This window comes from Electrophorus electricus, chromosome 17, assembly GCF_041902795.1.
Source record: "Electrophorus electricus isolate QZ-2024a chromosome 17, ASM4190279v1, whole genome shotgun sequence".
Lineage (NCBI taxonomy): Eukaryota > Metazoa > Chordata > Actinopteri > Gymnotiformes > Gymnotidae > Electrophorus > Electrophorus electricus.
In genome coordinates this window covers 8,296,917-8,309,997 of record NC_137513.1, presented here as the reverse complement: position 1 = coordinate 8,309,997, position 13,081 = coordinate 8,296,917, and the positions used below count along the sequence as shown (strand labels likewise).

Sequence of the window (13,081 nt, the reverse complement as noted above, 5' to 3'; positions counted from 1 at the left end):
ACAAAATAAACACAGCATATTGAGTATTTACACTATACACATTTTCACTGTCATACTGCACTCAGTCATGCATGCACCATCATTCCGAAGTTTGATATTGTTGCTCAAAAGTTTGGAACCAATGTTTTTGATGATGTAAAATCCATTTTGTTGCAGGTACATATATAAAAGTATTATAATGTAGTAGATCTATACTACCTTATAACATTTAGAATAAATTTCATAATGGTGTAGCGTGCTGCAGCTGACACAGAGCTGTATTGAGAATGATGTTAGGATAAAATTCAATATCCAGAATGTGTTGCATTGAAGCAGATACTTTGATAAGAAATTATTGTATAAACGTTTAGTGAATTATTTTGCACTTAGTAGCCCCCCCCCAAATAATTGAAATACTAAATGAATCTAAAGCTACAAATGATTTAGTGACTATATTATGGTGTTTTAACCTTTGAATGGTAATGTACATCACACACACTGTACACTACACAATACACACTACAAGCTGAAATACAAAGACTGAACTGGCATCAGTAGTGCAGTTTATATTTGAGCTGTTAAATATTAGCTACTGTGTATGCTACTGTACATGACTGTAACAATAACATGCAGAGTTAATAAGGGTTGTTTGGGGTGAGGGCAGAGAAAGAGATCATCAACGTGAGTTCTAGGTGTGTCTGAGAACTCAAAGCTGCCAAGTTCTGCCTTTTATGCTACGCTACCGTCTGCCAGATGGCAGCAGCGATAACAGACTGTGGCTTTGGTGGGTGGAGTCTCGTGTGATCCTCCTTCACTCCCTCAGACAGTGCATGGTGTATAACTCCAGGAGAGATGGGAGCTCAACACCCAGGTGGTGCGCGGGCCGGTCCGTGCCACCCTCTGCAGAGCGTTGCGGTCGAGAGCAGTACAGTTCCTCCTAGCAGGCAGTGATGCGGCCCGTCGGGATGTTGTCAGCAGTTCAGGCGTAAAATGACCTAAAGATGCAGGAATTCATGCCACAGCTTCTCCTCAGAGGTAGACGAGGCACTGTTGTGCCTTCTTCATCGCACGTCCGGTATGTTCGGCCCATGCGAGGTCCTCTGTAGAGTGTTTGTCGAGGAACTTGCAGTAGTCCCAGTGGAAGCTGAGTGTGTCAGAAAACTAACTTACACAAGCTGTCTTGTCATCGTCAGAGATCAGGCCTGCTTTCGTGTCATCTGGAAATTTAACGATGACGTTGGAGCATCATCAGGGCATCTGTTTGTTAGGCAAATTGCAGTGGATCCTAGAGCCAAGATGGCAGTAAACATGGCTGCCGTCTTGCCAGCTTCCTCTAGTCCTGTACTTGGTGTATGGTGTTGCACTGAATGTCGTCAGAACCTTTGTCTGTGACTAGCATACGTTAATGGAAATCACATCAATGATCACTCAATCACCTTGAGTTCATTAACATGGATTTGTTGTTTGCTATCTCTGAAGAGACTCCATTCCTCTGTTTACACATAGTGTTACCATAGTGTCTCTAAACACACTTCATTACCACTGTGTATGTGAAAGTTCATGGGTGTGAAGATATGTTTATTGATCTCAGGGGCAAACTGTGTGTGTATGTGTGTGTGCGTGGGTGGGTGGGAGTGTGCATGCATGTCTGTGCGCATGCGCATCTGCATATGTGGTAAGCATGTTTATCTGGGTTAATGTGTCCAAATTTCAGCATCAGGCAACTGGTATTTTAAATACATGGTATGCATACAATATATATGATTTTTTTTTTTCAGGCTGTACCTTAGAAAAGGTAAACAGAGTTTCTGTATTTGTAAATATTTGTATAATTAAAATGTACAGCTATATATGATATGATCAAAGTTATCAGTATATGTAGGAGTTCAGCAGAGAATGACTTTTGATTCCGTTTATTTATTTCATTTACTAGTCTTTCTTGCAATAATACCTTCAGTGTTTTCATGCGTCCCCCCCTCTCCCAGGGGCCATGTGTATTGGGCCTGCGGTGCAGGACGCCCTGCCAGTCACCAGCCTGGCTCCGGCCCCGAGCAAAATTCAGCATGGGCTGAAGGGAGGAGTTGTCTTGGCTGCCAGATCGATTGGCCACTTCATGAAATTGGCATTCTGTCATTTCCGAAATGCCAGAAGGCTGCGGAATTTGTTTGTTTATTTGTTTGGCAAGCAGTCAATGGTGGGTTGGGGGGGAAAAATGGTAGTTTTCTGTTTGTTTGGAGTGTCGTTGGTGACTGCATATCACAATCGATATTATAACAATATTCAGCAAAATCATTTAGGTCTGATTTCTGTCCATATCGTAGTCCATATCTTATGGCAGTTTAAACAGTTTGCTGTTACTGTAACATGTCCCTGTGTGAAGGAGGGTTTGTTCAGTGAGGATAGTGTGTCAATACCGTAACTAATATTAATAGTTCTGTGGCCTGCAATGATTTACTAAGGACCTTATACTGCTGCCCTTAGTGACATCTGTAGTCTGTGCTGTCAGTGAAGTGGTTTGGTAAAGGTCTTATTGTGCCATCATTACTGCAACAACTATGTGGTTAGATCTGTGTGTAGTACTGTAGTTGTATTATTCTGTTGTCATTACCACTCAGAACCCTCCATCATTTCACATTTCACTGGTTAATGAAGAAACTCAGCAGAAGAGAGACTTCCCAGTGCTACAAAACATGCACACACATGTGCACCGAAGCTCAGAAATGTCACACAGCATGTGGTGTGTAGATAGGAAAGGGAATCTCCTCTCACATTTTCCTCCTCTGAAATGGTAGTGTTAAACTTTGGTCCTCTTCTACTAGTCAGGCATTTTGTGTGTGTGTGTGTGTGTGTGTGTGTGTGTGTGTACATGCATGTGAGGGAGAGAGAGAGGATGCATGAATGAGAATGCCTTCAGGTTCATTGTGTACCATCCTTGTGTTATGCAAATGTACAACCTAATGGAAAATGGGGAACCTGGACCTGTTCACACCTCAAGGCGTCGGAGCCTGGCAGGTTTAAACCTGAACGAGGATTGTGGATCGAGGAGTATGTAATCCTAAAAAAATCAGCGTGGCCACTGATTTCAACAGTAGCTAATAAAAAAGGATTTTTTTCTATTTGATAAACCATACTTGTCCTGGATGATGGGGCATCAGTTACATTATGGACATGTCTAGCATTCTAGGCTTTTTGTGTGTCTTAATTCTAGCACATGAAGACCGTCAGAGCTACTTTTGAGAGACACTCCAGGTGTGGAATCCCTGTGAATAACAAACATCTGACTCATCGTTTTAGCACAAGGGGATTCTGCTTTTGATCTAAGATGACTCAGCAAAAACACAAGCTTCTGTATGTGTACAACTCATTTAGAGGTTCACAGGCTTTGTAGCTTGTGCTTTTAGTTTTAACTGAGACTTGTACTCTTTGTTAGACTCTAGTCTTGGTTGTGTTTCATTCAAATTAATGTTAAGTAAATAACTGCAAACTTCAGTTTAAAGGGGTAATAAGTCGGGTAGCAAACGATATGAAAGTGTTTTTAGCATTTTTACATTTTTTTTCTACAAAGCGCATGAAAGAATCAAATTGCTTTGTAGTCCTCTGTGGTATTTGAGAGCTGGAATTCAGATACCTCAACTCAACACACATTATACACGTGGCAGCTACATATTGTCTCATGCATTGATAATTACTGCAAAATTGGACTATTCAACAGTGATATTACCAAAAGCCAGAATATGCTAATCCTAATAATCACACTACTAAATTTTTGTTCGTTATTTTGCTTCTTCTCGTTTATTATTGGGTGTGACTAATAAGTGTTCTGTGTGTTTTCTGACATAGCAAAGCATTCCCATGATTAAGCAAAATGAAATAATTTGGGTCAAACTAACACATAAAAATAACACTAGTGTCCTCTAACCTTAAATATACACAAGGTGTAACATAACTTGTTTGCAAGTTTTGAATCATGCAGTATGTTTGGCTATAAAACGTTGTTCTGGAGTGAAACTAAAAAGCTTAAAAAACAATGCAAAAACCCTGACCACTGGGCAAGTAACACCTTCACCTACACGGGCTGCATCCCCAGGTTTCTCCTCGCATAACAAGTGCCAGTTCTTAGCTCTAATCGCACGCACTCCGTGGGAAACCTGAGGAGTTTCCCATGAAGGAGGATCAGAGGAGAGGATCAGTTCATCTCATTCAGCTGGAAAACATTCAGCTGGGAAACAGAAGGGATTGTGCAATCTCTTCTGGGGTTTTATTTTGTTTTGTTTTGTTTTTGGAGAGGTTCATGGCACTTTTTGATGTGTTTCACCCATAATGTTTCAGCAGTCTCGGTGGGCCCAAACATCTGCAGTTTATGCAAGTGTGGTGATTTTTCTTAAGGCTTAATTTGTCGTTGGGAAGTTGAATGCAGGTTTTTTAATTGTTTGGGCGTTTTTTTTGCAAAATTTTGATACTGGAATAATTTAAGAGGACTTGGACTAATTTAAGAGACAAGTGTCTCGTAAACTTAGAGAAGGACTGTCTAGTTGAAGTGGCATTTGAAAAAAATGTTTTTGATGGACAAGACCATTTTATTTTATTATGTTTGTTTGTGTATGTATGTATGGCTAATGGGTCACCAGTTCTGGTTGGTTGGTAAATATCCCACTTTAATTTGTTATATCCAAAAAGCCTCATCGGTTTTGTGTGTAGGTTGTATGCTGAAAGGTACATTTATGTTTGTGTAGCTGTATGTTTGTATATGTGTGTGCATGTATGGAGACATGTGAATAAGTGTGGAGGCCCATATGTGTGTTTATGAGCATGTGTATTTGCACGTGTAGTTATGAGTATATAGTTATAGTGTCTGAGTTTGTGTGTGTGTGTGTGTGTGTGTGTGTGTGTGTGTGTGTGTGTCTGAGTTTGTGTGTGTCTGAGTTTGTGTGTGTGTGTCTGAGTTTGTGTGTGTGTGTCTGAGTTTGTGTGTGTGTGTGTGTGTGTGTGTGTGTGTCTGAGTTTGTGTGTGTGTGTGTGTGTCTGAGTTTGTGTGTGTGTGTCTGAGTTTGTGTGTGTGTGTGTGTGTGTCTGAGTTTGTGTGTGTGTGTGTGTGTGTGTGTGTGTCTGAGTTTGTGTGTGTGTGTCTGAGTTTGTGTGTGTGTGTGTGTGTGTGTGTGTGTGCGTGCATCTATGGGTTTTGTGTGCCAGGCATCCCTTCATGTCCTAGCATGTCTTGGTATTCCTCTAACAGTTACCTCAGAACTCTAATAACAAACCTGCCCCAAAAGCACCTGTAACATGTTACAGGCTGGCCAGGTAGACAGGTGTGTGTGTGTGTGTGTGTGTGTGTGTGTGTGTGTGGTGTGTGTGTGTGTGCGTGTTTGTGTATTTCTCCCTCTATGAGAAAAGTAGCTGGAATGTCAAGCGCTCATTTCAGGCCCCATACTGCCTGCAGGTTCTAACCCCCAACATCATCATCTGAGAACCTCTTAAACAAAGTCTTTAGAGAGGATATGGCAACACAACGTTTCAAAACTGCATTCAGGGGATTGCTTTGACTATGTTCTTTAGTCAGTCAGAGATGATCTAGAGAACCACGTAATGAGATTAATAGGGCTGGAGGATTTCTTTACTACTTATAGCTAAGTAAGTCTAAAGCAAGAAAATAGGAAAATCCATGAAATGGATAACATTCTTCAGCAATACTGAATGCTTTTCAATAGAACTGTGGCTCCTGTGGGAATGTTTGGGTGTCTGGTCCCCATGAGTAACTGTGGGTGTTTCCTGTGCATTCCTCCAGCATCTAGCTCCAATGGTTCAGGACACAGGTTCCTTAGAAAAGGATGCTTCACTTTCTTGGACCAGAGAAGTGCCCTGGTTTTATCAGAGAGGGAAAACTGTGGAGAAAGCAGGAAAATGTGAAAACTGGAGGGAGAGAGAGGGATGGATGCAGAGATGGGAAGAGAGGGAGAGATGGAGCCAGATTATTCATACTTCTCTAAGCAGCTTCAAAGAGGCTCATGCAGCCGGCGTGCTGCCTTCGTCTTCCTCTCATCCTCTTCTCTTCTCCACTATAATCGATTGGCCTCAAGTCCTCGAGTCCACAGCCGTGCACAGAGCGGAATGCTGAGAGAAGTGTGACAGGGAGACACACTGCTGGAACTGGTTCAGCCATCACTCTCTCTCGTGTGTGTGTGTGTGTGTGTGTGTGTGTGTGTGTGTGTGTGTGTGTGAGAGAGAGAGAGTGGGTGTGTGTGTGTGTGTGTGTGTGTGTGTGAGAGAGAGAGAGAGTGGGTGTGTGTGCATGAGAGAGAGAGAGAGAGAGAGAGAGAGAGAGAGAGAGAGAGACTATGAGGTTGTGATTGTGTTACACTCCCTACACACCCTGTCATCGTCAGTGGTGGAAGTTCCTTTCACTGAAGTGACAATAGAAATCAGTACAAACTGACAAATTGAAGTTACAGTATTGAAATGACTCAGGTTCCATTATCCACCGCCCGGTTCCACACCTACTCTTCTGGTTTTTCGTTCTCCTAGTTTGAGGCTTATGGCAGCTATCCCAGAATTGAAAGAGCTTTTCAAACGAGTTACCCGAATGCTACAATAGTGTTATTCTTCAGCTTCAGTTAGTGTAGGTGGCAGGAATTCTGCTATTTATGAGCTTAATGTCATGTTGTACAAACACAGGTCCACTCTGCCATCTTAAAGACAGTGTTGAAAAAAATGCTAACATAGCTGTCTACGATCAGGATCTCAAAAGCTCAGGTACAAATGGCACCCTGGGCTCCAATTAGTTACCTTAAATGTCAGCTGTCATCCCTATGATGTAGAATACGGCAGTTATGCTCTGTTGGATGGGTCATGTTTCTCACAAGACATATCTGCTGATCTGAGACCAGGTGTTACTTTTTGCATCCTTACTAATCTGATAATGTAGCTGGGCAGGTTAATCCAGCATGCATGACTGTAATGGCTAGTTCACATGTCCGTGTTTGGTACATGTGTTTGGTCTGTCCATCAGACGGAAAGACGGGGAGAGAGCAGCAGATTCATTCAGAGAGGTGTAGGCACTTGTTCAGAGATGGAGCACAGCAGTTGTTAAAATCTGAGAGCTGTAGGCCAGGACTCAGCTCAGTACTCCCAGCGCTGCATGTTGGGGCCTGGAACAGTCTGACAGAGTTTTAGTCCTGCTGTCTCTACCTGCCACTCTTCTTCTCTCCTCTCTCCTCGTCCGGTCTGGTCCATTAAGCCCGATCCTTTCACATGGACTCGCTCCGCTTTTCGACCCACAGACCAGCCCTGGGTACCGCGGAAACCGTCCGTCCAGTTTATTCGCCCCGTCCGCGCTTACTGTAGGACTCTCAGCCGCCCACCCAAGACTAAGTGGTTGCCATAGCAAAGCCATGGCAACAGGTTGGAGCGGGAGGCTGTGGGAGACAGCTCCACCGTCTGTCTGGGAGAGGAGGCCGAGTCACCTGCCTGTAACCCTGTAAGACAGCATTCTGTGTATGCGAGCCAGGTCCTGTAGGGAGCAGACCCACACACACACACACACACACACACACACACACACACACACACTTCTACTCTCCGAGCCCTCCGGCTCCAGCAGCGTGATGCAGAGAAGCCTCGGTCGAGTAGAAGTGACCTTAATCATTGCCATGAGCCATGTTTTTTTATTTGGGTTTTTCTTTTTGTGCTCTGCAGAAAAGAGGGGGGAGGAGGGCCGAAAAAAAAAGGCATGAAAATATGGTGAGCTTGCGCGAGATCCTCTTCATGGTAAGCTCTATAATAGAATCTCACACACCTCAACACACACTTTTTCCAGGACAAAGCCTGTGGGGGTCCTAAATGCATAGCTGAAGCATATGATGAAGACCCAAACACTGCTGGGTGTGGGTGTGGGTGTGTGTGGGGGGCGTTTGTGTGAACGTGATCTACTAAACATTGGACATGTTGGTATGTGTATCATTCTAACTCTGAAGGAAGATCATTCAGTTTGCCCTGAAAGAAAGTGTGTGTGTGTGTGTGTGTGTGTGTGTGTGTGGTCATCTGTTTCATATGAGTAATGAGAGCAGTAAATGTGGGAAATGGGAAAAGAGTGCATGTCTGTCCGCACATGTGTTTGCATCTACAGACCGACCTAGCTGTGTGTGTGTGTGTGTGTGTGTGTGTGTGTGTGTGTGTGTGTGTGTGTGTGTATGAATGGAACAGTGCATGTCCCTTCTAAGTGAAGCTTCACAGAGAACTCCAGCTGAGCCTAAACCATGCAGGCCGACTTCAGTTCTTCAGAGACCTGCTGAATTAACCCCCCCCCCCACACATTTCCTGCTTTCACTCTTTCACCACTTGCCCCCAACCCTCCTCTCCCAGACCCCCCCCCCCCCACAAACTGTCTGACTTACATGCTGCAATGCCACCCACTGTGTCTTGAGTGCTTGGCCTCTGCTGTTGTGAGGCAGGGTGATACGCCAAGACATTTCATCTACACAGCAGGCGTACACCCTGGACTCTGTAGGGGTGGAAGAGGAGAGGCAGAGAGAGAGAGAGAGAGAGAGAGAGAGAGAGAGAGAGAGGGAGACAACCTTGTCCTCTCAAAGGAAAACCATGTGACGACCGTGTTCCCAATGCAGCAGCAGCTACAGAGCGAGGCTGAAATCACCTCAATATATTGTTCAATATGGCAAAATTTAAAAAAAAAAAGAAAGAAAGAAAAAGATCATTACAAGCTCCAGAAGCCACAGAAAATGATGCCCTATCCAGTCCCCCTGGTGGACGCTTTGTGTATTGACGGCGGCCTTGTGAAGACGTTTGGTTGGGTAGCTGTATGCTCTCCTGGGGCTGCTGCTACAATTCCATGCGTGTTCTAGCTCCTGTCTGATCCCAGCCTGAGGGCGATGACTCAACCAGAGTGCTGCCATGGCTACTGCACTTCACTGCGCTTGTTTGCATGTGCCATCTCTTGCGTTTCGAATACTTCATATCGAATTTTTTTTATTCGATTCCTTTCAAAATAAGTCCAGGATGCTAATGGCATTTTTATTAATCAACTGTCCAGTTAGTTATTGTTGTTCATATGGAGACTCATAGTTCACCTTGAACCCTAGGACTGTTATTGGAGCAGAGAGTATTGATTAGTTCATTATAGTGCTGCATCCTCATAGTTAGCACTTGTTTCTGGGGGGGGTTGTGTTCTTACATTTTGGAGTACTGGAACCGCTGTGTTGCCAGTTAGTGTTTTCTGCTCTTTAATAGCTAGTAGATTGTGATTTACTTGCTAACTATATGTTAACATATGTGTTTATTATAGCTTGATGTATGTGTAAATACGAGTATGGCGTATGACTCTTTCCATGTGAAAAGTAGCAGTACATCTTGGGGTGCAAAAGCTTATTCACCTTTGATTCTGCCTTGGACTTAAAGAAGTAGTAAACGCTGACACACACTCACGCGTGCACGCACACACACACACAGCTCTTATAGGGTGGTGGTAAGATGAGCCCCTTTTACATATCGTTTACTAAAGCTTGCGTAACCGCACGGTCGTGTGTGGTCCCAGCCACAGAACTGCATTCTCGTAAATCTCTCACTCCTACACTCTCAGATCCAGCCCGGCGCAAGGGTTTGAGGGAGTGGGGGAATTGATCCTGCTGCAGGAAAACGCGCTCTCCTGCACTTGTGTGCGGGGCAAATCTCGCAGTCTGATTCGAAATGAGGCATATCAAGTACTGATAGGGACTGAGGGAGAATGCTGTGGTTTTGCATTCCTTCATCAAGCAAGAGATTTTAACTCTCTCTCTCTCTCATTCTCTGTGTGTCTGTCTGTCTTTCTCTTTCTCTTTCTCGTGTCTTCTACTCTTTCCCAGGGCACAGCGGGTCTCTAGGAGCTAAAGGAGCCTGGTCCCCCAGTGGAGATGTGTTTGGCTCTGTTTGACATGCCGCTGACGTCTTCACCACCCCGCAGGTAGAGCACGCCACATGATCCGGGATCATGGAGGTCCCTAATCATGGGTCTTCTTCCGTTTGTTTGTTTGTTTTGCTCCTGTTTTTTGTTTTGTTTTGTTTTCCATTTATCTGACCAGTTCTGTCAGGCTTTACCTGTTCTCAAAGAGCCACAACAATAAAACCACTGAGAAATAAAGCATGTTTTGCACTTTAAAAGGAGCGAGTCACGTGAAAAGTGTTGCGTGTCACCGTTTGGTGTTGGTCTGAGGGGGGCGCTTCGTGACTGCACGCAGGAGCAGAGCGGCTCGCGGCTTGCCCTCCTGTTCATTCCCTTGATAAAGGCTACAACGCATCCGGTGTTGAGTATAGAAACTGAGCTCTCCATGTAACAGACCTGAATTAGAAGTGGCTTTAGCTGGACAGGAGGCACAGTGACACGGGTGGTTTATAATTGTGGCTTCTCTGCCATCTCTAGACAGGTCTCTTGAGCTTGACAGACATCTCATCTCATCTCATCTGTCCGCTGAATTCCTGGGTACCGTCTTCACTCCTAGGAATACGAAAGTTTATATCGGCACAGAGTTGTTCTCGTTAGGCAATGAAAGGCAGCCACTGATCACTGCTAAGAGACATTTAACGTGCAGCTGATCCCCGAAGGTTCTGCACCAGTGGTCTGTTTGTTAACTGTAAAAATTGGCAGAACAGAACGGACGCAGCATGACCGTACACCTGTTCTGGGCAGAGGGCTGGTCAGGCCTGCACTGTAGATGTGAACTCATATGTATTTATAGCACTTATACCCCCCCCCCCCCCCATCTCTTTTTTATGTTTTCTTTCTTTCTTTTGCAGCACACAAAATATGAATGTATATAGAATATATAAGAAATAATATAGAATACTTGCCCCAATGTATAAATGCACCATCATTTTTTTCTAGACTCTGAATTATGGGTAACGTGGAGAGCCAGTGTGGCAGCCATAGTTTCTACGGCGACCGGAATCGTCAGCTCTCCCGGAAGCGCGTGTCCCGATCCTTGCGGTTGTCTGGGAAGCAGTCGTACCACTCCCGCCATGGCGCGTCCGGAAAGCCAGAGCACCGCAACTCGGAGACGAGCACGCGCTCGAGCAGCACGCCCAGCATCCCGCAGTCGCTGGCAGAACACGGCCTGGAGCCGTTCAATGACGCCGATGCCCTTCCGGACTTCAGCGGCACAATCTGGGTGGACCGGGTGGCCATGAACCTGCGGCCAATGCCCTTCCACGCCGAGACAGGCGCCCCCCTGGCCACAGGCCTCACCGCCGACCGCGAGCGGAGCGCCGACCAAGAGCCGGACGGCTCCGAGCCACTAGGGGGAGCCACCTCCCTCCAGCCCACCCAGGACGGGCCCCGACAGGACAGCGACAACTTCCTTAAGAAGCGCTCCAAGTCGGCAGACATGTGGAGGGAGGACTCACTGGAGGTGTCTCTGTCCGACGGGAGCATGGAGCACCTGACGAGCACGGAGGAGATCGCTGCTGTGGCCGAGCAAGGCCACGCCCCCGACGCCACCCGAGCCAGCTCATTGGATGAGCTGTACGGGCCACAGAGCCCGGCGGGTCGCCCAACTCACTTGCGCTACGTGAAGCGCCACAAAGGCGGCGCTGTAATGGGGGACGGTGACGAGGACAAGATGCTGTCACTGTGCGAAGATGATGGCGCCGCCTACGGAGCCTTTACTCTGCCCTGTCGCCGATCCCACTGTCTGTCAGAGGGACTGACCAATCACCAGGGAGCCATGCAAGGGAGGCGGGCACAAACCATACAGGTACATAACTGCTGTGTTTTTCAGTTCATTTTAAGGGTGAATTGGGAGAGACTCGAGGAAAAAGCCTGATGCTCAAACGCTAATACATAACAAGTTAGCAAGCAGTTGTCCATGTTAACATTTTGTTAGCCATGTTCGCACATTTGGCTAAATTACCTTTTAATAAATCCTCATTTGCTTTAAAAATCTGAATCCAAACAAAATGGGAGTACTTCAGAACACACATTCATGCTGAGATCTGTAGAATGTTACATACACACATAAATAATTCAAATGAATTCACTTAAAATGAGTTTATTACGCCAGTTTATTACACTGAGTTTATTACACCAGTCTCACATTACAATACTCTAGATTTCTCTTACTTTTTAAACTTTTTTTAATTAATAAGAATAGTCAAGTCTGTAGCTGTGCGAGATGTTTCCCATTTATCCAGTATATTAGCTCTTCTGAAGTGCCAAGCTCAAAGTTATTGTTGGACTGCAAAGTATCTCAAGAAATCAATGAGGAGAGAATGATTATTCCAAGATTGTTTACAGAAACCCTCAACAGCTTGAGGAACCCCTTAAACAGCTCAGAATTTGTGGGTGTTTGTGTTCCAATATTGTGCCAGCCCAGAACGATCCCCCCACCCCCCATTTGAACACGTGCGTGGAACATGACATGCGTGTGCAGATTCTTAACTCCCCCATTCACAGCTCTAGCCATGCTCACGTGGATGTGCTGTACTGTGTGAGCAGTATGCATTCTGAGCAGAATGCCATTTGCTCCTCCTGGATGTAGCATGCTTTCTGCCCACGCACGCTGTGCGCATGTTGCATATTTGCTGAGTGTGCAGTATTCCAGCTCAATATACTTGTATACGCAGACGAAACCCTGATTTGGGGTTCTTCGTTTTGTCACTGTTCTCAGGTCAAATAATTACTTCCACAAACCATGAAGCCCGAGCGCTAATGGCTCCTGTAAATCAGAACCCAAAAGCTGAAATGTTTAGATCCTGCCATTTTGTTCTAGCCAAGCAAATAATCTCCCCTCCTTCTTCATTTGTGGAGCCAATCTGGACAGGCAGTGAATACTGCAGTGGAATCATACCGTACTGAGACTCGCAGGCTCAGCGGAGCTGTTGGGAGACCTGTGCCTGTCGTAAGGTGGTGGTAACGAAGTATGGCAGTGTGAGGGCCAGTGGGGCTCTGTAAAGGGGTTGTTTATGCAGGGGTGAGAAGCAGTGAGGGTCACTAGTGGGCAGGGTTGGAGGTATTGGGTGGAGTCGGAATGGGTGGGAGGGTTGTTTTGTGAGTACACCAGAGCAGCGCTGCTTTTCCCAGCGCTTTATGGTTTCTGGGATTCTCCAGCTCTGCAGCTCAGATTCA

The 13,081-nt window shown here is 45.4% G+C and overlaps 1 protein-coding gene across 8 annotated transcripts in view; it reads left to right on the top strand.

The window, feature by feature from the left end:
- Positions 1-13,081, top strand: part of tiam1b (TIAM Rac1 associated GEF 1b) — a 55,567-nt gene that overhangs the window by 14,496 nt on the left and 27,990 nt on the right. For 6 of the 8 annotated variants that reach the window (XM_081699784.1, XM_035534027.2, XM_081699778.1 and 3 more), the window contains exons 2-3: positions 9,828-9,925; positions 10,844-11,711. In XM_081699784.1, coding sequence (XP_081555910.1) covers positions 10,854-11,711 — 858 coding nt within the window. In that variant the 5' untranslated portion in view covers positions 9,828-9,925; positions 10,844-10,853. Of the gene's footprint in view, positions 1-7,668; positions 7,741-9,827; positions 9,926-10,843; positions 11,712-13,081 lie in introns of all 8 variants that reach the window. The other 2 variants (XM_081699779.1, XM_081699780.1) reach the window with 1 other exon arrangement.